The sequence below is a fragment of the Naumovozyma dairenensis genome, chromosome 3 (genome assembly GCF_000227115.2).
Source record: "Naumovozyma dairenensis CBS 421 chromosome 3, complete genome".
Taxonomy (NCBI): domain Eukaryota; kingdom Fungi; phylum Ascomycota; class Saccharomycetes; order Saccharomycetales; family Saccharomycetaceae; genus Naumovozyma; species Naumovozyma dairenensis.
The window spans coordinates 1,334,537-1,357,926 of record NC_016481.1 but is presented as its reverse complement, the minus strand read 5'-3'; the positions used below and the strand labels follow the sequence as shown (position 1 = coordinate 1,357,926).

Genomic DNA, 23,390 nt, shown 5'->3' with positions numbered 1-23,390 from the left:
CCAAGCAGACGGTGGGGGGGGGTAAGGGGTTGGGTTGAATTAAAATTTGGGGGTAGAAGCCGGGCTAAAAAGCCCCCATTTGGGGTCCAGCATGGGGTAGAACAGAAAATTTGGGGGATAGAATTAGGGGTACAGATAAATACCCAAAATATTTCTATGATGACTGGTAATTAAGGTAAAAGAGACCATATTATGATATATTCAGTTTCAATAAATGGGGGCAGGAGTAGGGTTGAAATTTTTATTTTGGGTGGGGGTGGAAAGGGGGCTAGCTTTCATTCATCCGGGATTTGCGGGCGGGGGTAGGACTACTTTTTGGGGGGAAGATATACTTTCTACCCCCCCCATGTCTGATTACATCTATTATTTTTGGGAATGCAAAGGGGCTTATGATGCACGGAAACTAATCTATTGTTCTTTCAAATTCTGGTTATCTGTCCAACCGTCGTCTGTATTTACTTCCTTCCTTCCTTCCTTTCTCTCTCTTTCTATCTATCTATCTTTTTCTTCCCACGGTAATTATGAAAAAAAATTACAGGGATCTGCAATTAAACCCAGAGAGGCTGGCTACCCTTTAAAGTGAAAAATTATGAAAAGTTGCAACACACAGATGCCAAGAACTCTTCATTATATAAGCAACCTATGAAACTCATAACACAATTTTATTACTATTCAAATTTCCATTTACTAAAAACTTCACAACTAATCAACTAAAAATAAAACCTCACTAGCTAGAAAAACATGACAGAACCAGCTCCGCCATACAGTAAATTTAATATTCTTTACGAACTCTACTACGGATTCAGACCAAATAAACCTACATTCTTACCACAAGACTATCCAGACTTAACAGATAAGACTGCCATCGTGACAGGTTCCAATACAGGTATCGGGCTACAGGTAATGAAACTCTTATATTCCAAGAATTGTAACGTTTTATCAGTGGTGAGAACAAAATCCAAAGGTGACGCCGCACGTGATGAAACCATTGCTGAATTCCCCACTTCTAAGGGATCCATCACTGTTATTGGTGGATGTGATTATTTAGATTTGACCACTGTGAAACCAGCTGGATCTAAGATTAAGGATATTATTGGTGATAAGCCATTGAATTTAATCATTCATAATGCGGGGTTGATGGCTTCAGTCAATACAGCTACTTCGAAACAAGGGTATGAAGCTATGTTTCAAGTCAATGTGATGGGATCACAATTGTTACAACATTTCTTAGATCCTATTTTTTTGAAAAAGGATGATGATTTGAAAAGGATAGTTTGGGTTAGTTCTGGGGCTCATTTGTTAGGGTTTAAAGAATATGGGATTAATTGGGAAGATCCAGTTTTTGAGAATTGTAGTGTGAAAGAAAGACCATCAGCTTCTACTTTATATGGACAATCTAAAGCCGCAAACATTATGCAAGCTAAAGCTTGGGCAAGTAAGAATAAAGAGAAAGTTGAGGAGGTAGGATGTGTTTCTGTTTCTTGTTATCCAGGGAATCTAAGAACTGATTTACAAAGAGATTGGAATGGTTGGTTAAGAAGCGTTGTTGGGAGAAGTTTATTCTGGGACAGTATCTACGGTGCGTACTCCGAATTGTATGCTGCGATGTCCCCAAAATTGACTACTAAGGATCAAGGTGCGTATGTGGTTCCATTCGGGGGACTTCGTGACCCAAGAGAAGATGTAAAGGTCGGGTTGACTAATGGTTCAGATTTGAAACTTTGGGATTGGGTCAATGACAAGATTAAAGAATTTTTTTGAACATTGTCTATCGGAAGACTAATAAATATGAACATTTGTCACTCTATAGACTTTATATGACTTTATTGGGCAAAATATAGAATAAACAAATATAATACCTTCGTTTGTAGAACAGTACTACGTAATTACCATACATAAATAGGCCCAATTGCAAAGCACTTAAACTGCCCTTTTTTTGGCACGTCGGGCGTATTTTTGGCTAGGAAAAATAAAATCGAAAGGAGTTCTTTTCAATGTACGTAAACTATACCTCGCATCGGACATGGGAGCGGTTGGGTAGGGGGCCGGGTTGGATTAAAAACTTTTGGGGTAGAGGCCAGGCTAGAAGGCCCCCAAATGGGGTCCAGCAGGGGGTAGAACAGAAAATTTGGGAATAGAATTGGGGGTACAGATAAATACCCAAAATATTTTTATGATGATTAGTAATTGAGGTAAAAGAGACCATATTATGATATATTCAATTTCTATAAATGGGGGTAGGGGTGGGAAGGGGGGTAGCTACCATTCATCCGGGCTTTGAAACGGGGAGGTAGGACTACTTCTTGGGGGGGTGGAAAATATTTTCTACCTCTCCCATATCTGGCCCCAAGTGCACCTTAAAAAGTACTAAACAGCGCGCGGCTTCATCATCAGACAATTTACTTTCAGTTACTTCCCGGAGTTTGTACTTCACTGCACATTTGAACGATCATCCAATGGAAGGAACTGAAATCGGGTGCAAAAAAACACTTAAGTGAGGTTAACCTCACAGGAAATGGACACCGCAACCCTCATTGCAAGAATCTAAATCCTTCATATCAACTCTTTCCTGTACGTATTATGTGACCGCTTGGAGGCCGTTGTTTGTTTGTTTTTAGATTTATTGCATATGTCTGTATCAGTTGCACTGTAATTTCAGCTCGCAGGTTCGTCCGTATGTATGATTGTTGAATATAGCTTTTCATTTTTAAGGGTGCAAGTCTTATAATTTCGTTCAATCTATTACAATTTATATCGGTAAAGATACCTCTTTGGTGTCTCAGTTATAGCCATTGATCTCTGTGTATTCAATCTCGTGTAGTTAATAACTCCGGGAAGGGGTCAACAACTGGCTATCTGGTTATATTTATCGTAAGGCTGTTCCTTCTGCATCAGTCAGTTATATAAACAAGAGCAATTTAAAAAATCTCTCTTTGTGCAAGTTTGAGAGCAAATTTCCCTTATAACTATCTTTAATCTTCTTATCTGTTTCTTACTCATATAATACATATTTATATATGGAAAAGCACATTTGAAGTGGGTTACTAACAAAATTTTAAAAAAAGGATGGGTTCGAAGAATAAAGTTTTCAACGTTGCAGTGTTTTTCGTTGTGTTTAGAGAATGTTTAGAAGCAGTGATTATTGTTTCTGTCTTACTGTCATTTTTAAACCAAGCAGTTGGTGATAAAGATGTCAAATTATACAAAAGATTGAAAAGACAAGTTTGGATTGGTGTGTTCCTTGGGTTTTTCATTTGTTTAGGTATCGGTGCTGGGTTCATTGGTGCATATTATTCTTTACAAAAAGATATCTTTGGCTCTGCAGAAGATCTCTGGGAAGGGATATTTTGTATGATTGCCACTGTGATGATTTCATTAATGGGTATACCAATGTTAAGACTAAATAAAATGAAAGGTAAATGGAGAGTTAAGATTGCTCTTTCATTAATTGAAGTACCAAAAAGGAAAAGAGATTTCTTTAAGATTACCTATTTGAGTAGAAGGTATGCAATGTTTATCTTACCATTTATTACAGTGTTAAGAGAAGGTTTAGAAGCAGTCGTATTTGTTGCTGGCGCAGGTATTACCACTCAAGGGTCTCATGCGTCAGCCTACCCATTACCTGTTTTTGTCGGGTTGATTGCAGGTGGTGCAGTTGGTGTCTTATTATACTATGGTGCGTCACGCTCTTCTATGCAAATTTTCTTAGTGATATCTACCTCCATTCTTTATTTGATTTCTGCTGGTCTATTTTCTAGAGGTGCTTGGTATTTTGAAAACTATAGATTTAATAAAAAAACAGGTGGTGATGCTTCTGAAAGTGGTGATGGTAATGGTTCTTATAATATTAAGAAAGCTGTTTATCATGTTAATTGTTGTAATCCAGAATTAGATAATGGTTGGGATATTTTCAATGCTCTTTTAGGATGGCAAAATACCGGTTATTTATCTTCAGTCTTATGTTATAACGTTTATTGGATTACTTTGATGATCTTCTTAGCTTTGATGATATATGAAGAAAAAAGAGGTCATTTACCATTCTTTAAAACGCTCAAGTTAAGAGAATTGAGTCCTGGTTATTGGATCAAAACAAAAGAAGATGAATTGACAAAAGAACAAGAAGAGGAATTATTCCTAAAGATGGAAAAGATTCAATTCACAGAAGATGGTGGAGTGGTAGAAACCAGGCACCATGATGGAACATCAGAAAATACCAGTCTTGACCCTAAGACATTAAAAGAGCCCAACGAGCAAACGACCGATCTCGTGACCACAAGGACTCAAACTCCCTAGACTCGGTGAAAACCGCTATTACCTGTATAGATAATCATAATTAAGATCATATTTGTGTATTTAGGATAGAAAATTGTTTGTAATATCCCCAGTAAAAAAGCACTATTTATCGAACGGATTTATAATTAATTAATTTATGACACATCATTGCGACACACTTTATAATAAATATAATAAGGAACAGCCACGCCTTCGCCTTCGCCTTCGCCTTCTATCTTTTACTATACGCAATATTCTCGAAGTAACGTCATAGAAACTATAAGGTAAGATACGTAATTCTCGATGGAGAAGGATAAACTATAAATGAGTTGATCTGATCTTATCTACTCTAGAAACTACAACAAAAGCTTGTGTATTAGTTGATATATATCAGATATATTTATACTTCTCACGAGCTATTTCTTTCTAGTCGAAAAGTGCTATGACCAGTTTAGAAAATACACTGTCTACAATTTACAAATAAAGGAGACGCTATTCTTCCAACTCTATTAACTCAAGGCCATAATCATCAGTGATGCTAAACAGTAGTAATGCGAAGAATCCTACTGACTCCAATCCGAATATTAAAAGATTAAATGAACTCGTTAGTAAATTTGTAAAGGATGATGACTTAAATGCAACGTTAGATGTGATGCTACAGGAAGGTGTGGAACTATTACAAAATTATCGACTCGAATGTGAGAAGTTAGATAATTTCAAAACTAAGGATGAATACCAATTTCATGACGTTTATCGTACGAGCGAATCTGCTTATCTGTATTTCAATATCTTATACCAGTTAATCTTTAAACGAATCCCTATAACTAATGAATTCAGAATAAGTCTCAATAGTCCATCAAGCGATCACAGTACTAGACTTCTTCAAATATACTCCACTTTAAAGAAAACAGTTCAAGAAGATCGTAGAATCCAAGAAATTGAAACGTTCTTAGCCAAATTTTCAACAGCTTACGAATTGGAGAACAAGTTCCCCAAATCTAAAACTATCCATCAAGTGACAAATTTATCAGACTCATTTATATTACCTGAGAAACTCCATGATTTACTTTCATCACATAAAAGAAATCTGTTATTAATTGATGTCCGAACAAGGAAAGAATTCGACACATTACATATTGATGCTCCAATTATCCTTCCAATTGGACCGTTGTCATTTAAAAGTACATTTACTGACCTTCAAATTGAACAAACTTCTCTCTTAACGTCTACATTTCAAGAACGAAATTATTTTAAGAAAAGAAATCAATTTAGATATATCGTTCTGTATACGAAAGATGATAACGACACTACATATTATTATACACAAGTGATTTCATTGTTTAATATCCTCACAATTGCTGCATCAAAGAGAAACATAGACCAGATATGCCCATCCATATTTATCCTAAAAGGGGGTATAACAAGTTGGGTTCAACACTCTTATGAATGTAAAACAAATTTAACAGGTAAAACTGCAAATCAGTATAATCAAAATTTATTTAAGAGATCCAAAGATTCCAGCATATATAAGCATGTAGCGTTATCGGATAACTCTTTGAATGAAGGATCGAAAACATGTAATCCAATAGTACCAGCCAGCGTCCAAACGGTAATACCTAATTTTATACCACCATCACATTCGAAATCTACCATATGTTTAATGAAAAATGAACAACCTCAAGCCCTATATAATCATCAGGTGATACCAAACCTAATCCATAGAGCTCCATTAGATACTGAATCAAACAACACGCAGAACGTTCCAATGGGTTTTAAAAATCCAATACCACAAATGTATGAAATCCCGAAATACAATCCATCAGTAAACTCAGGACCCAAACTACCTCTTTTGCCACCTACGGCCAATCCCCAGCAAATAGTACCTAAGCTTGATTTAGACTTTACAACAGGATTAGAAAACGTGAAAAATTCATGCTATATGAACTGTGTAATCCAGTGCTTATTAAGTACGCATGACTTAACAAAGTTATATTTGACGAATGCATTCTTAACTCAAATTAATGTTGAGAATAAATTGGGATCGAAGGGGTTTCTCTCGAAAAATTTTGCAAATTTGATTCAAACAATGTATAAGAAAAGTGCATTCCAACCTTATAATCCGAATTTTCTACATCCAGTAGCACCTTTAGAGTTCAAAAATGCATGCGGTATGATGAACAGTATATATGCTGAGTCAACAGAACAAGATTGTCAAGAATTTTGTGAATTTTTATTAGATGGATTGCATGAAGATTTAAATCAATGTAGTGGGAATCCAAGGCCCAAGGAATTAAGCGCAAATGAAGCAGAATTGAGAGAAAGTTTATCAATGAGAATAGCCTCAGAAATTGAGTGGGAGTCATTTCTCACAACTAATTTTAGTCCCATAATAAATCTGTTTCAAGGACAATACGCTTCAAGATTACAATGTCTTATTTGTCAACATACATCGACGACGTACCAACCGTTTTCCTTGTTATCAATTCCAGTACCATCAATGGTTTTCTCCAATGGCCAAACTTGCAACATATTGGATTGTTTCAAAGAATTTACTAAATGTGAAAGGTTAGATAATGATGAGAAATGGTTTTGTCCGAAATGTCGAAGGAAACAAATATCAACCAAACAGTTGAAAATTACTAGATTACCTAAAAATTTGATCATTCATTTCAAACGATTCGATAATTTTATGAATAAGAATAATATATTCGTCCAATACCCATATCAATTAGATCTAACATCGTTATGGGTTAATGATTATGATGGGAAGTTGCCACCAAATTTCAATGAACCGCCGCCGTCAAGAGGACAAACACCACCATTCAAATATAAATTGAATGCTGTCTCATGCCATTCCGGAAACTTGGGGAGCGGTCATTATACTGCATATGTTGATAAAGGTTTATATCGTGGTTGGTTTCGATTTGATGATGCGTCGTATAGACCAGTTAAATTTGGTACAGAGTTCCTCACGCCTGATGCATATTTATTATTTTATCAACGTATTTACGAGTAAAAAATAACTAAAAAAATACCATTTCTTAATAATAAAAAGTTTTATTTATATATTCAAATAATTGTCACATGAACTATATACGTAGACAAAAATTATATTATCTATGGTCTTCGTTGGGAATGATTTATTGGAATAATAAAGCGGCTGCATATTCTGCATTACCACCTGTTCTATTCAGCGCAGTAATAACTTGGTTTCTTGGGAATCCTAAATCCATTAATTGTTTGATAGTGTTTTCTGGGTAACTTCTTTGGGCTGTAGCAGTGGCAGTTGGTGCAGGGTTGGTGGCCGTCGGAGCTGCAGTTTTAGGTACTGAAGAAGGAACAGCGCCAGGAGCTGCAGCCGGTATAGATGAAGTAGTTGTTGGTGGTGGGAGGTTTTTAGTTATTTCTGTTTTACCGGTAGTGGCTGTCTTAGGCATCTGCACGCCACTGTTATAACTTCCAGTAGTTGGAACCGGCACTTCAGGGGACTTCTTGTTACTTGGTGCTGATTCTGGAGCCGCTGTTATTGTTCCCTTTTCCTGATCAAAAATTGGATTCTTTGGAATTTCAGACTCACTCAGAAATGGAGTTTCAATTCCTGCAAATCTTAAAACGTTCTTCTCTAGATCGATACATCCTCTATGTCTTCTCAACATATCCAACCCTAAAAGAATATCGATATCTATATCTATGACACTGAACGTACATGGAACAAACTGTGTTTCTATTTTAACTTGCGCTTGATGAATTCTACCAAGGAATTTTCCTGTGCCAACCCCACGAGCTTCACCCGCATATCTTTTATCGATTAATCTAGTTAACCCAGTTTTTTCTGCCAATTTTACTGACATAATAGTAGATTGTGCACCTGAATCTACAAATGCCTTAACTGGGTAACCATTAACTTCTAAATTCACATATAGCATAGGAACTTGGAAGAATACTTCAGGTGTGTACTCTAAGGCGTTTTGTAATTGTTCATTGATCGCTTGTTGATCAATCAACTCAGTAATACGTTTTTGATTTTCTGGATCATCTGGATTGCTCATTAATTTAGCATATTCAGCCTGAGGTATACCAAATGGGTTTGTTGGTCGAGATCCGCCATGAACTTTTTCTAAAATAGGAGGACCCATAGTCTCATGGAATAATTGTTTGTTTTCCACCAACTGATCTAGCCCAGGAATTTGAAAACTTAGTTGGTTTCTTAACGTGACATTATTTTGTAATTCTTGTCTGAATTGTTCAACTAACTGTTCATCGGACATTGCTGTTGGTTGTTGTGCTCCACCATTTCCAATTTTGGACCTAATAAGCAATAAATCATCTTTTTTCAAGCCTAATTCTTTCAAAGTTTTGGTAGTTTCAATATCTAGAAGTGTTGCATTACAATACAAATCATGTCTGTTTGCATCAAAATGGCAATCTATCTCTAGTAAGGCTTTTAGATCGCGAATACTCATATCTTCGTTGATCTCTATGGGTCCGTATACTTCTCCGTTCACTTCATTGGAAATCGTTAAATCCATGATTATTATTGTTATTGTTAAAGCAAAGCTATATAGTTGGGTGGTAATGGTTCTAAATTAACAGATGCTGATCTCTTGGAGGATGGTTAAAAAAAGTTGTTGTCTATGTGTTAAATTTGAGATCTGTACTAGTAAATATAAAACTCCTTCCTTATAAATTGCCACTCAAATTTCCATAATAGCGGAAACTGCGACAGAAAACTTGGCAAATGGAGAAAGTGACAGAAAAAAAGAGTACTTTCTCAATAAATTATCTATAGAAGAAGTTCCATTATGTTGGAGTATGAAGGGTATGTTATGCATTTGAATAAGTAGCTTCTATTTAAATAATCATAGAACGGAACACAAGGAACGCTATATTTGTTTCAATCTATCAATTTACTTTTATCATCCAACATCTTTATTAAGTCTTGTTTTTCCTTGCGCTCTGCTGTTAATTGTTTGTTTAATTGCTCAAGCTCTTCAATTAAGCCTGAATTTTGTAGATTCAGACGTGACAATTCTCCTTGGTATTTATTCTCATAACCTTTTTTCAACAGTTTCACTTTTTGCTCATGTTTTGATGAATATTGAATATACAGATCTTCTGCTAAAAGCTTTAAACGTTTGTTGGTATCCTTCTCATGTGTATTGTATTTTTCCTTCCATTCTTCTACTTCCTTTTTGAGCGACTCAATTTCCCTTTTGTCTATGTTGTTTTCATCATTATTTTCGGGAGCTTCACCTTCTCCTTCTCCATTTTCTTCTTTATTTTCATGGAACAAAGTTTTACTATCTTTTAACATCTTTTTCAGATTCTCATTTTCTTCTTGTAATTCTGTTATGGTGGTAGAGTGATCCTTCAACATTTCTTGTAGAGAACTCATGTTAACATGAAGATGCTCTAATTCTTTGAGATGCTCGGCTTCAATGTCACTATTTCTTAATTGTAGACTTTCCAATTCCACTGTAACTTTTTTTAGTTCTGTAGTTTGAGTTTCATATTTTGTTTTCCACTCATCAACGACAGTTTCTAATTTAGAAATGGTTCCTTCTAAGTATGTCTTAGATTCCTTTAATTCTTTAAGATCTTCGCACAATTCAGAAACTTCTGCACCTTTAATGTTTGCATCATCATTAACATCTTCGTACTGAATTTTCAGTTCCTCTAGTTCTTTTGTCTTTGTTTCTAATTGTTCTTGTATCTCGTTCTTCGTATCCTGTAAATCTTTAAATTCGTTCTCCTTTGCCGTTATATCGTTTCGAAGTTCAAATATGGTTCTATTATGTTCTTCAATTTGTTCGTTAGTTTTCTTTTCTAGCTCTTCCTTCTCAAGCAATAAAGTCTCATATTCCTCTTTGAGGTTTTTGCTTGTTTCATTAATCCTTTGTGTTTCTAATGACTCTTCTATTGTTTTATTCAATTGATCCACTTCTGATTTTTTTGAATGTAATTTTTCTTCGATGATTTTCAAATTAGAATTCAGTGATTCATTTTCATTTTTAAGTCTTACATTTTCATCTCCCAATTCTGACATATGTCTGTCTATTTCATTTAATTGAGAACTAATAGAATTCAATTCAGTATCCTTTAATTTGAGCTCATCTTTCAACTTCGTGGACTCTAATTCCAAAGTTTGATAATTATTCTTCCAAATATCACATTCATTAACCACAGTATCATATTTATTTTGTAAAATAGTTTGATTTTGATTTAACATTAATAATTCATCTTTGCAACTTTTCAACTTTGTTTTCAAATTTTCTCTTCTTGTACTTAAGTCATCACGTTCCATCGATAATTGATTAATTTGTTCTTTCAAATCTTTTGTCTTTTCATCAAATACTTCCATAACATAAGAATAATCTTTTTTTACTTCTAGATATTTATATCTAATATTTTCTAATCGTGATACTGTTTGATTTAATCTTTTATTGATTTGATAATTTTCGTTAGCTAATGTTCCATTTCTTTTTTTTAAATCTTTGAATTCATAATTATCTAAATCTTCATCTTCATTTTCATCTTCAACGTCATCATTTCCAAGCCCCTGCTCTTTGGTTCCTCCATCCTCCCTATGGTTATCAATATCGTAAAGTGGAGTAAGTTGATGTGCACTAGATATATGGTTATTAGTAGTGTTATTATTATCGGCGGCATTGTTATTCTCATCATCTCGTTGTGGTTCATCATTACTACGATGTGGTGGAGTCCTCTGTATAGGAGATAACGATGATTTAATGGGGCTTATTTGCATATCAATCATTTCAATGGGGCTTGGTGATGTCCCACCCATTTCCATCTCATTATTATTTAATTGTTGTGTTAGGTTTGGAACTGATTCTCTATCTAATTTCAATTTCTTTCTAACATGACTATTATCATTAGCAGTTTCATTCTCATCTGCGTTTTCTGCTTGGTCCATTTGTTTCATTGGAGAGCTTAATTCTAATTTAATTGGAGAATGGTTTAAAAGTTTGGATTCTGATATCTTATCACCATTGGTATTTTGATCATTATCATTATGATTATTACTAGCGTTATTTGAAGAGGCAAATAGTTTATTTATGTCAAGATTTTCTAAAGTTGATTTTGTTGGTGATGTTTTATCGTCATTCGTTCCTCTGTTGAAGTCTAAGGACATATCTTCGGACACATCGACTATACTATTGTTACCATTCTCGTGTGATCTATTATCTTTATTTATAGATGGTGATACGGCATTTGCCTCTTCTAGTTCAGGTAAGCGGATGCTTTTTCTCCGAGATGGTAAGCCATGTAAATGGACTATAAGTTCTGAAGAATTGCCATCTAACTGATTGTCTTCAAGTGACCTCTTTTCACCATGTGCAATTTGGGAAATATCAGAGACTTGTCTGATTGGTGTGGTTGGTAATTGCTCCCCATCATTCATGTTGAATTCCATCAGATCTGTTTAAAAATAACAACAATGGTTGATATAATGGATAAGGGCAAAAGTATAATATAGAATTGAACAATTGATGGCCATTCCTGGTCAGATAATTGCTTAGTATCTTAATTTATTTCCCTGCACAAACACTGATATCTTAAAATGCGTATGTTTATTTACAAGTTTTATTTTTATTAAAATTATCAAAACGCGAAATTTTTCCATTTAATATTTCTTTACGCGTCAGGGTTAACTGGGTTGGAAGGGGTATATAGGGTTGTATTTTTTGCTTAGCTTTTAAGACCTAAGATTTAAATATTTGTTCATTTTCGGCGGCTAATTCCATAAAACCCATACATATATAAGCAGACACCAAAAAGAGAACATACAAACAGAAAGAGGTTATTAAAGTTTTTGATTGTATAAATAGTGCAGGTTTATCATTACATAAATGCTATTAGACTAACTCAACTCAACAATACAACACCAGAAGATTCTCGTCAAAAAGTGGCGAAAACCGATTAAATATATTGTTCCCATTTTTGATTAGATTTCACTGAAACGTCGTTGTAAACGAATGAAGACCTTTTTACTTTGTAATCTCTTCTACAGCTTGATGTGATGACTCTGGTGATGAGAAACTCATTCTTTCACTGACGTTACCAAATAACTTAAGAAGGCCTACTATGCCAGACGTTAACGATAGCAGGTTATAAGGCACAGAATGCCGTATTGACTTTGAATTAGTGAGTGCTAGTATATGTATAGTATTTGCACAACCGTCCAAAAATAATCTTAATAACTCCATGTAGATTAAACGTTTACCTTTCATTAGTCTTTTCACCATACTATTTTTACCATTACTGCCAGTATTATCAAGATCAAGCAATAATTGTGACAGAATATTTTTAATTACAGTATCAACTCCATTTTGGAGCGAATCCTTTATTATTGCTTTCCTAATAGTAGATTCGAGGTCTAATATAAACAGGTTTCTTTTTATCCTTTGTAATTGGGTTATTGAATGGACGAGATTATAAATAATGTCTAATTGCCAAGCAATAGTATGATTCAGCCTTAAAAATCCAATTATCAATTTGTATCTTGGAAATAGCTTTCTTAGCGATCTTAATACCTTGAATTTATCAAATAGCAAAATCAGTTCATCGAAGATTGTAAAGTATGCGTCAATTAGTCCACGAAGAAAAAAAGTATTTTGCAAAAGTTGTTTAAATTTTCGATCATTTTGTGACTTGTTTGTTACTCTTTTTATTATTTCCATCAACTTTATTGAGTTTGGAATGGAATGGCCTAATCGGAGAATGTACCTAAATGTCGATAAAACAGGCACAATTGACGATATTTTATTATGTGAATTGCGTAACAATCCGGCAATTAATCGTCTTTGCCTTTCAAGTTGTAATATAGGAATCTTGACATTGAATGGGAATAAGCTAGTATTTATCCATGGTAACAACTTCTTAATAGTTAAAATGTCAATTAACGATAATAAATGGATAATTATTTTCGCCAGTTTATCTTTACCAATCATAGAATGAAAAATATAGTTCAAAATGGCAAGTTTCCTTTCTCTTTTCGTTGACTCTTTAATATTTTTCTTTTCTTGTTTATCTATGATGGACGAAGATGAAAATTCCGATTTGGTGTCAATATCTACGGGTATTCCATCTTGATGTGAAGTAGATTTTTCAAATGATGACAATATGTTTTTCTCAAGGAATTCTACCTCATCGGAGATAATATCGTGACCCTCATTATTGTTAAAAATTTGTAGTTCTTCTATAAGAGACTTTGGTTCTTCTGATAAGAAATGATTAGAGAGTTCTAGGATATCTCGAGTTGGCATATTTCCAATTATGTTTGACCAAGTTTAGATATCGTTTCCATTATTGGTCGAGAAGAAGAACTTTTTCCCCTATGGTCTTTTCTTTTACATATTTAGACTAAATTTATATGTATATATGTATATTTGGTCAGTTGAAGTTCTTTAACTAATAATTTTGTTTGTTTACTTTTCCCATTTTTAGGGTTCATCAAATAGGGTTTAATGTTAATTCCAACTCAACCCTATACAATAGGCCTTAGGTCTAAAATATTAAAAGTATAAAATAAAGAAAACCTTCTTTCTATAGAGTAGTCTTTTTTTATAGAGTTATTACTACCAAGAATATATAAACAGCACCAATAATAACAAGCCAAAAAGAAAGTCAAACTAAGGACAAAAGAGGAACTTTTCCCGTCGAAATAGAGGATATTAACTCAAAAGAGGTGTTTTTGCTAAGAAAGGTTGAGAACAAAAGAACAAAATACCAAAAAGCCAGAAAAAAGAAGAAAATACCAAGTACAAAAACCAACCAAGAACGAATGGGCCATTTCATAACGAAAAGACTTTTAAGAGACTGGAAACAGTTTATGCGTCTGAATAATAATTTAACTGCGACAGATAGACATCAGCAGCTATATTATTTGAAACCACAGGATTCAAATTTACATCTATGGCATTTAGTTATCATAGATCCAGTAACCTCATCGGAAATATATCTATTACTCTATATAGGTGGTGATGAGAATGATAACGATACAAATCCAATGATTATTATGAAATGTATGACGCCGAATAATGTATTTCCCATGAAGAGAAATATATCATTGACACATCTTAATTATATACTAAGGGACTATGGATTCAATGATCTCCTCAACAAAATATGGAATATTTTTTACAAACATGAACCTAATTCAAATGAACAACCACGATCCCACCAACATAGATTAATGTATGCATGGAATCGTATTATGTATAGAGATTTTAAACTGCAATTCCCTGAACTTTTGGGGACTCTTCAACCAGGTGATTACGAAATAGTGAAAGGGTTTGCTGACTCCATTTCAAGAACAAATAATTCGATTATGGCCAGCAACTATACATATTCATCCAGAAGATCTATTCATTTTGTTCAACAGCAAGAAGAAGAACAAGCAAGGCAACCATTCCTACTTGAAAATTATTATCCATGTCATTTATCTCCATCAAACCATAATGCAAACGATTTATGTACAACAGAATATGTTCTTGCTTGTGATACAACAATACCTGCAAAATCCTCAATGAAAAGAAGGTATTCCATTGAATCAGATAAACCTATTCCAAATGAGAACGAAAACGAAAACGAAAACGAAAACGAAAACGAAAACGAAAACGACTATCCACACAAGAAAAGATTCAAACATTAGATAACATGCATATCACGAAAGAAGAAGAAAAGGCATATCATCTTATACATAACCCATAATAGCATAAATGTTTTCCCACATGGACTTTTATTTGGACTATCCAAAGAACCTATATAATATTATAACTAAAATTAAAAAAAAAATTTGCATTTTTCATTAATAACTTTTTCTCGTATTTTTTCTTGTGCTGTGTAGCTGGCTAATATAAAACAATCTAGAGATATTGTATATAAATATAGAAGCTTCTTTTCCCTCATTTATTCATTTATTTTGAATGACTTAAAAGAGTTTTCATCATTTCATTACCAAGCTTATTAGCTTCAGGAAACATAGGTTTGAAGAATTCTTGAACTTGTTCAAACCTTTCTTCATACAAATCAAAACTTTGGAAAGTAACGATAGAACTCCATTCCCTTGCAGCAATGACGAATTCTAAATCATCCGTTCTAAACGATTGATCATTCATTGCTGCATCAATAGTTTGTTCTAAAAGATTCGGTTCTAGGAATAGATATTCAGAAACTCCTAAAAATATTCTAAATAACGGAGTAGAGCAAATCATGTGATCATATGGATTTATACCTAAACGGTACCATGAATCTACAATCGCCAGTAATGATAGGTGTGAATTTGGTACAGTCTTTGTTTTATCTTTAGATTCATTGTCGTTTGAACCCTCTGAATTAGAAATTCCCTTTGATAATGAATACTGTTCAAGTATCAAATCATCCAGTAATAATAACCCCGTATGGTTACCAAATACGAATTTTTTTGCCTCTAATAATCTTTTTGTCACCTCTTCTCTCTTACCAGCTAAAAACAGTGAGAATAATTCTGTAGCACTAGTAGCATATTGTAAAATTTGATGATGAGCATGAGGATTCGTGATAGCTAAACCAGCATAAACATGCCATTTATTAGAATAAATTCGTAAAGATATATTAACTTTAACATTCTCTAATCCACCATACCATTTATTTGTACCATGGGTCCATGGATAAACTTTAACTTTAGCCCATGCAGCTCCCATACTTAAAAATGCAGCATGTGTGACAGCTTGAGTATCAGCTGTGATTCTATCGTGTTCTTCAAACGTTAAATAAACATGTTTACTTTTCAAACAAGATACAATACTCTCGATAAACTGTAAATTTTTATCATCAGAACATCTATGGTTGATTATTACTAACGGTTGACCCTCTGTGTTGACTTTGGGGCCATGTAAAGAATGAACCGTTATGATATCAACATCTGGAGGCAAATATTTTTCAAAAGCTGCAATTTCAGGGCTTTTACAACTTGTTTGACCACCAACAATCGCTTTTACTTTAGTCGATGGTCCATATAATGACACAATTTTGTCTAGGTTTGCCGCTTCAACACTATAGATCACATAATCACTGACTCTAGAGACATAATGACCGTTTAAAACAATCGAAAATTTAGCATCTTTGTATTTATCTTTCAATTCCTCATAGAATTCTTCTCTATCACAACATACAACATTCCAACCAGCTTCTGAGAATTTATTGGCATATAGTAAACCCATATCACCTAGACCGATGATCCCAATTATTCTAGTAGCTTTCCATTCCTTAATTTGTTCTTCCATTACGCCCCAGGTTTATATATTCGACGTTGATAATGATCGTATACTTGAATGCTTTCCCAACCTGTTATGTTATATCTGTTTCGCAATTGCTTCTTGTATAGCTTGCTTAGAGTCATCTCTACGAACGTAATCACTAAATTGTATTTTAAACAATGAAAAATATTTCAAAAATAGCACTACTACTATACAAAGGGAATGCTTTAATGATCTATAAACTACATCCATACATAAATGGCTAATTAGCTAAATATATCTTAACTTCTACACCACTAACAGATCGTTTCTTCAATACAGTTTCTCTATCTTCATCGTTTTCTATTTCTTCTTCTTGTTCTTCGTGATCTTCTTGATATTGTAATTCATCGATGACATCCACACTTATTGTTTTCACGTCTACTCGTCTTCCCTTCTCTTCTTGGAAATGACACGCTATAGATAAAGTCTTCTCAACAGCTTTACCTATCCCCATGAGTCTCACATACGGTGACCTACCGGTCTTATTCAGTTGTTCAATGAACTTGTGAACTCGTTTCACTACACTTATATATGGAGAACTAGATTTAACATATATCGTGCTTTTGATAGTCTTATGTGATAAAGTCTTAATGGTGGGTCTTTTCCTTATTAACTTGCTACCATATTTATTCTCTTTATTATTACCCATCTTGCGCATGCTCCCTTTTGTTCATTCCCCATCACTTATTCAATCCATCGATTATTATTATTTATTCTTCTTCTTACGTTAAAGTTACTCTTAAAGCATTTGTAATTATTAACCCCGAAGCCTCTGATTAATGAGGAAGAATAATAGTAAAGGTGTAAAAGAAGAAGAACAACAAAACAGGCAATTTGAACACCTCAGCTGGAAGAAGCTATTAAGTTTTGATATTATATGAATAAGATTAAGTTAGACTTCTCTTAGAGAGTCCTTGTAGATCACAAAAATATACATTATAACTACGCAGGAAACACCAAAACGATAGACAATGTCAACTTTTGACAATGAAAATAATGGTAAGGAATTCCATGCCAAATTCTCAGATATCCACCCTCATCATGATCAAGTAATTTCCATACCGTTAGCAACCTCTATAAAGGCCTCAAAAAAGTATATACCTTCGATAATGACAATCTCCATGTCAAATATTTATCCATTCCTAATAATAATAGACAATTGTCTCAATAGAATCCTATGGTTACACAATACCCATTATCACTATTTCAACTACGTCATCTTCATATTCTTATCTATGAAATATTTTCTTCAAGAAACGGTACGGTTTAAATTCGATGATATATTAACGGCATGGCTGGGACTCGTCAGTACGATCATCTTATGCACTTCAATACTATATTACATTGTGGCATTATTTCATGATTTGAAAACAGCAGATCCTCCAACGATAGAAGATATAATAAATCAAATAGATTCAATAACAAATAAATTAAGAATCTTACAAAGAGAATCATTCTTCTCTTCACGAAAATCATATTCCGTAACTTCAATATGTAAGATAATAACAATATCTTCAGTTATTCAGTGGATTTTAATTAAATGGATATCAATCACTATACAGAAATACGTACTCATCTGTGTTATTGCCAGCGTATGTTATCATTGTGATTGGGTACAGTACACGTTAAAATTGATTTGGAGAATAACTTTGGTCAGGAATATATATCATTGGGATGATATAATTTGGAAAAAATGGTTTGGTGGGGCTCCTGTAACTAACCTAGAAACATTAATCAAATACACAGATAATAGACAACCTCATAGAGAAGAACAAGAACCTGGTATTAATGAAAGTTTCGTTATTAAAGATTGGTACATAGATTTAGATCATTATCATCACGTCGACCAAGAGAATGAGAATGCAGAGCCCAAGATATTAAAAATTTTGGAAATTATAATCTGGGAGAATCAAAGAAAATGGTTACATTTGGGTTGGTTAACTAAATTATTTCCTTATGAACGTGGTCAATTCTCCATAGTAAAAAATCAAGAAGGCAATGAGCATATAGACTGTAATAATCCGTTGAGTTTTGAGCAAGTCGATGACCATTACAAGTGGTTAGAAGATTCATGGCAAATCGATGATTGGATATATTCAACTTCTTCTTGGGAATATGTTGGTTTGAGTGATTCCATCGAATGCTACACGAGGTCAAGACCATGGAAAAGAAAGGTTGCACTATTTCCATCTGTTAAGGATTTACCACTCTATGAGAAAAAGACCCAATAGATATATTCTTACATAGTATTAAATTATCTAGACTATATTGTACTACGTAGGAAATATATACATCTATAATATTAATAATAATATTCGTATCTTTTAGAATGATTAATCAGTATAGTATAATGTGTTATGTTTTGAAGATTACGTCTTCAAGTTATTGTTTCTTGATTTTTGAATTTGTGTACATTTGGAGTATCGACCTTTTGACGCTCCTTTGGACGGCTAATCAAGATCAATATCACCATCTGCATCTACTTCTTGTTGTGGCTCTTTTGGACTATCCTTTTTTCCCGCTTCAGCATCAGCTTTAGCTTTAGCTTCTCTTTCTGCGGCCATTTTTCCAGCCATTTCAGCAGCTTTTGCTGCTTCTTCTTTAGCTCTTAATGCTTGTCTTTTTTCTTCTTCATTGGCCATATATCTTCCCTTAATTATGTTTCCTAAGGATGCTAATTCTTCATATTTAGCAATATATTTAGCTTTAGTAGAATCATCACCTTCATCATATAGCCAATCTTCAGTTTTCATTAGCATATCTGTTAGTTTTTCCTTTTCTTCATCAGAGGCAAATTCAGAGTAATCACCTTCTAATTTAGAACGTAAAGTATAAATATATTCCTCTAATGCATTCTTACGATCTTCAGTTTCTGCGACCAATTTATCTTGAGCAAACATATCATTCTCTGCTTCGATTAATTCATTCAATTTAGCTTCATCAAGACTAAATGTATGTGCTTCAATTTTCAAGTTATCTTTCTTTACGGTCTTCTTAACTTCTTTGTACTGTACTTCAGCATCTTCAGGAGCATCATCTGGTAATGGGATAGCTTCTTTAACAATAATATCTTCCAAAGTGTAAGCATCTTCAATGGTATGGAAGCCGGAAGGATCACATCTTAATTTCATCTTAACTGGGATGGAATCTTGTCCCTCGGGTACTTTAACACCGGTAATTTCCCAGCTGGCGATGTCTTTGGAAATATGTTTACTTGGGATTTGTTTCACATCAGTGTATTCTGCACCCATCGTAAAGTTATCGGTACGATATAACGTGATCATTTTGGTGGATGGGAAAGTGGAATTCGATGGGAACACTTCTAAACGATCTTCATCTTCTACTTGTTGATCCCAAGTGTACGTAACAGAATTTGGATGAATATCCTCGAATTTGAATGGTCTGACTCTAATAGTTGGGGAATGGATGGCACAAATAAATGCGGCACCTTTAGCAATGGCTTCATCTTGATTTAAGGTCGAAGATAATGGTTTTCCAAATGCATCAGAAATTGATTTCTTTAAAGTTGGAATACGTGTAGTACCACCGATAATTTCAACAAAGTCGATATCTTCAGCTTTCAATTTAGCTTGCTTCAAAGCATGTAAAATTGGAACGGTAACACGTTTCAATAATGGTTGAACTAATTCTTCAAGTTCCTCACGAGTCATTTGAGAGGTCACATCAATATCATCCATGACAGACTCCACAGAAATTGGTGCTGTTGTGTTAGCAGATAAGACCTTCTTTAATTTTTCAGATGCCGCTAAGATTCTGTTGTAAGCCTTTGGATTTGATCTAATATCAATCTTATATTTAGTTAAAAATTCATCGGCTAATCGTTCAGTAATTGCACGATCGAAATCTCTACCACCAAAATGTTTATCGTATGCGGTCGCTAAGACTTTCATTTCACCTTTTTTGAAAGCCATAATGGAACAAGTATAATCGGAATGGCCAATATCGACAAAGGCGACAATTCTTGGTTTAGCATCACCTTCAGGTAAATCAGTCTTAAAGACACCATATGAGACACCAGCTGCGGTAACATCATTAACAATTCTGACAGGATTCATGTTAGCCACTCTTGCAGCATCTGCAACGCTATAACGTTGTTCTTCAGAGTACCAAACAGGAACAGCAATACAAACGTCAGTAATTGGTGATTTGATTTCAGTTTCAACCGTGTTTTTCATTTTTTTGAAAAGCATACCCGACAATTGAACAGCAGAAAAAGTCTTCCTTTCATCAGCTAATGTCACTTGGGCACCAACTTTCCCATCATCTAACTTAACTAACTTGGAGGTAGCAAACTTAGCTTCTTCTTTAAAATCGTGGTCATGTTCATCATAATTCAAACCAATGATTCTTTTCAAATTACCTACTGTGTTTTTAATGTTTGAAGTTTCTTTGGTCTTGGCAGTTTCACCTAGATATCTATTCTTGGGACCAAAACCGACCAGCGAGGGAGTAGAACGGTTGGAGACTTCATTAACGACAATATCAATACCACCATTCTTAGCAACTGCTAGAACAGAAGTGGAATTACCAAAATCTAAGCCAAATGGTGTGCTCATATTTGCTGTTTTTTCTTAATATAGTATTAAAACGTGAAATTATTTATTTCTTCGAGTATTTTGCAATATAAATACTTAACAAATAAATAGTCTACTCGATTTCAACAATGTGTATCAAATTGAGAGATTGTTTGTGGATCTATAAAGACTACTGATGAATCAGACTATATGAGATTTTCAGGGTCTATATAAAGAAACTATATGTGTGTTATTTTAAGGGATATATTATATAGACTAGAAGAGCCGTCAAATTGAAAACTCGCGCGCGCAATAAGTGGAGCGAGGAACGAGGAGAGAACCTTCTAGAAACTTCTTCGAACAACAATAACTGCTGGATGATGATGATGATGATGATGATGATCTCTATGAGCTCTCTTGTAAAATCATCACTAATGTTTGCCATCCCGCAGTAGATACTAATTGTAACAATGGCTCTTCAAACTCAGTCTTGCTCGATGCTGCTATTACCAGCAATGCCCATTCATCTTCAGATAAGATTTGTAACGTATGTACATACAATAGGAAATGGAAATTGGATATCCTATCATGCAAGACATTGAAATCGCCGGCAATTGCAGATTGATATATATATTTCTTCAACTCTTGATAATCTTGCGATTGTCCCATAGATTGTCTATTAGCCCATGGGAATCCTTGAATTGTTCTGAATTTCCCACTGACGGTATCATCTATGGGGAATCCATGGGTCAATGAAACTAATAGGTAGTCCACGGGGAAAGCAGGTTTTGCATTTTCTTTAACAGTTAATCCATATTCATTCTTCTTCATATAAAATATTTCAGGGACATATCTATCGTTTGTAGTTTCATTAATGTAGGCCATTGATGGATGTGTAGATCCACTGATCATGGTAGCATCAACTAGAGCCTCTGCTGCTGTAGAAACTTGGTAACTGGATATATCAATTTCCCCTTCTGTATTACCACTGACTACACACGTAACGAATTTGGATGAAAATATACCTTGTTCACTATATTTACTAACATTAGGATGTCTCTTTTGGTACTTCGCAGCCATTATTACTTCTAACGATGAAAGGAAAAAGGAATCCTTATGCCTTTTACAGAAAACAGAACCATCACCATTACCTGCATCTGTTAAGTCTGTGAAAATCACACCAACACGAGAAAGTCCCATCGTTTTAGCCAATTTATCGATTTCATCCATCTCTTGTCTGGTTTGTTCTATATCGAGAGTTAATCCATCTTGTTCGTCATGTTGTGGTGGTTCATAAATGGCTTCTATAATAGCTTTAATACCTAACGGTGTTGAATCGTATTTTTCATAGCTACCATACATAAAGGCAAACCTTTGCATACCAGTGTATCTCCAGGATTCAATGAATTCATTAATTAATGAACTTTTCTGGAATTCCACATGATCAACCATCCTAAATGACTGTTGTTCTAATGTGATTGCTGAAGGTTGACATTTCGAACAAATTCCATGTGGCCATGGTTCGTGTCCATTGGAACAATGTTTGTCAATTTTAAAGTTGGGTTGACTTAAAGGCGCTATATAAGAACTACCTGATTCTTTCTTATTAGTGGCTTGATTCAATTTCTTTAGGTAGGAATGAAATGAAATGTGCTTAATGTTATTTTTCTCATGGTACTCTTTATCCCAAGGTGGTAAGGGCGAACAATATTCGCACATCCCCTTATCACCATGTTTACAAAGGGAGGATCTCTGTCGAGGAATTAAACCATCTTCTTTCTCCAGTTCTTCATCAATTGGAAGCTCTTTCGTGATACTTTTCTTCTCCATTGTAGGGATAGATACAGTTTCACCATTAAGTTTAACACTCCCCGATTGGTAGGATTTCATACTGTCATTTCCATTTGCATCTGCAATACCATCTTGCTTCTCTTTATAATTAACATAAACTATATCACCATGCTTCAATCCTAAATCTGTAACATCACGATTGAGTAATTCAGAAACTGGATTACCAGATAAGCCAGGTTTATCGTCTACAGTAAATGACTGGATATCTGCACGGGGATTTAGATGTGGTAATAATTTGTCCATTAAGGTACCAAATAAATCAGTTGGTTCACAGGGAATTCTTTGCATCCCATCTTTCGTTCTAAATCTAATTAACATATATAGAATATTGGTATTGGATTTCTTGATTGATTAGTTGATCGATTGATTAATTATCTAAGATACAAACCCTTCTTGATCATATATCCGAATTTGCCACTTCAAAGTCCAC

The 23,390-nt window shown here is 34.3% G+C and overlaps 12 protein-coding genes across 12 annotated transcripts; 5 read left to right on the top strand and 7 right to left on the bottom strand.

Moving 5' to 3' along the window:
• Positions 1-741: 741 nt before the first annotated feature.
• Positions 742-1,761, top strand: NDAI0C05920 (uncharacterized protein; the record flags this gene model as incomplete). Its single annotated transcript, XM_003669446.1, has 1 exon — positions 742-1,761. The coding sequence occupies one exon, from the start codon at positions 742-744 to the stop codon at positions 1,759-1,761; it is 1,020 nt and encodes a 339-aa protein (XP_003669494.1).
• Positions 1,762-3,066: 1,305 nt separating this feature from the next.
• Positions 3,067-4,293, top strand: FTR1 (high-affinity iron permease FTR1; the record flags this gene model as incomplete). The annotated part of the gene is made up of 1 exon (XM_003669445.1): positions 3,067-4,293. One exon carries the CDS (start codon positions 3,067-3,069, stop codon positions 4,291-4,293), a length of 1,227 nt encoding a protein of 408 aa, XP_003669493.1.
• Positions 4,294-4,807: 514 nt separating this feature from the next.
• Positions 4,808-7,288, top strand: UBP5 (putative ubiquitin-specific protease UBP5; the record flags this gene model as incomplete). Its single annotated transcript, XM_003669444.1, has 1 exon — positions 4,808-7,288. One exon carries the CDS (start codon positions 4,808-4,810, stop codon positions 7,286-7,288), a length of 2,481 nt encoding a protein of 826 aa, XP_003669492.1.
• A 124-nt stretch (positions 7,289-7,412) lies between these two features.
• DDI1 (Ddi1p) lies at positions 7,413-8,801 on the bottom strand (the record flags this gene model as incomplete). The annotated part of the gene is made up of 1 exon (XM_003669443.1): positions 7,413-8,801. The coding sequence occupies one exon, from the start codon at positions 8,799-8,801 to the stop codon at positions 7,413-7,415; it is 1,389 nt and encodes a 462-aa protein (XP_003669491.1).
• Positions 8,802-9,166: 365 nt separating this feature from the next.
• Positions 9,167-11,707, bottom strand: NDAI0C05880 (uncharacterized protein; the record flags this gene model as incomplete). The annotated part of the gene is made up of 1 exon (XM_003669442.1): positions 9,167-11,707. The coding sequence occupies one exon, from the start codon at positions 11,705-11,707 to the stop codon at positions 9,167-9,169; it is 2,541 nt and encodes an 846-aa protein (XP_003669490.1).
• Positions 11,708-12,281: 574 nt separating this feature from the next.
• Positions 12,282-13,559, bottom strand: NDAI0C05870 (uncharacterized protein; the record flags this gene model as incomplete). The annotated part of the gene is made up of 1 exon (XM_003669441.1): positions 12,282-13,559. One exon carries the CDS (start codon positions 13,557-13,559, stop codon positions 12,282-12,284), a length of 1,278 nt encoding a protein of 425 aa, XP_003669489.1.
• A 518-nt stretch (positions 13,560-14,077) lies between these two features.
• Positions 14,078-14,947, top strand: UBS1 (Ubs1p; the record flags this gene model as incomplete). The annotated part of the gene is made up of 1 exon (XM_003669440.1): positions 14,078-14,947. The coding sequence occupies one exon, from the start codon at positions 14,078-14,080 to the stop codon at positions 14,945-14,947; it is 870 nt and encodes a 289-aa protein (XP_003669488.1).
• Positions 14,948-15,212: 265 nt separating this feature from the next.
• Positions 15,213-16,559, bottom strand: TYR1 (prephenate dehydrogenase (NADP(+)); the record flags this gene model as incomplete). Its single annotated transcript, XM_003669439.1, has 1 exon — positions 15,213-16,559. The coding sequence occupies one exon, from the start codon at positions 16,557-16,559 to the stop codon at positions 15,213-15,215; it is 1,347 nt and encodes a 448-aa protein (XP_003669487.1).
• Positions 16,560-16,794: 235 nt separating this feature from the next.
• On the bottom strand, positions 16,795-17,232 carry POP7 (ribonuclease P/MRP protein subunit POP7; the record flags this gene model as incomplete). The annotated part of the gene is made up of 1 exon (XM_003669438.1): positions 16,795-17,232. One exon carries the CDS (start codon positions 17,230-17,232, stop codon positions 16,795-16,797), a length of 438 nt encoding a protein of 145 aa, XP_003669486.1.
• A 313-nt stretch (positions 17,233-17,545) lies between these two features.
• Positions 17,546-18,805, top strand: PEX32 (Pex32p; the record flags this gene model as incomplete). Its single annotated transcript, XM_003669437.1, has 1 exon — positions 17,546-18,805. One exon carries the CDS (start codon positions 17,546-17,548, stop codon positions 18,803-18,805), a length of 1,260 nt encoding a protein of 419 aa, XP_003669485.1.
• Positions 18,806-19,024: 219 nt separating this feature from the next.
• On the bottom strand, positions 19,025-21,151 carry SSE2 (adenyl-nucleotide exchange factor SSE2; the record flags this gene model as incomplete). The annotated part of the gene is made up of 1 exon (XM_003669436.1): positions 19,025-21,151. The coding sequence occupies one exon, from the start codon at positions 21,149-21,151 to the stop codon at positions 19,025-19,027; it is 2,127 nt and encodes a 708-aa protein (XP_003669484.1).
• Positions 21,152-21,514: 363 nt separating this feature from the next.
• On the bottom strand, positions 21,515-23,278 carry NPL4 (nuclear protein localization protein 4; the record flags this gene model as incomplete). Its single annotated transcript, XM_003669435.1, has 1 exon — positions 21,515-23,278. One exon carries the CDS (start codon positions 23,276-23,278, stop codon positions 21,515-21,517), a length of 1,764 nt encoding a protein of 587 aa, XP_003669483.1.
• Positions 23,279-23,390: the final 112 nt, after the last annotated feature.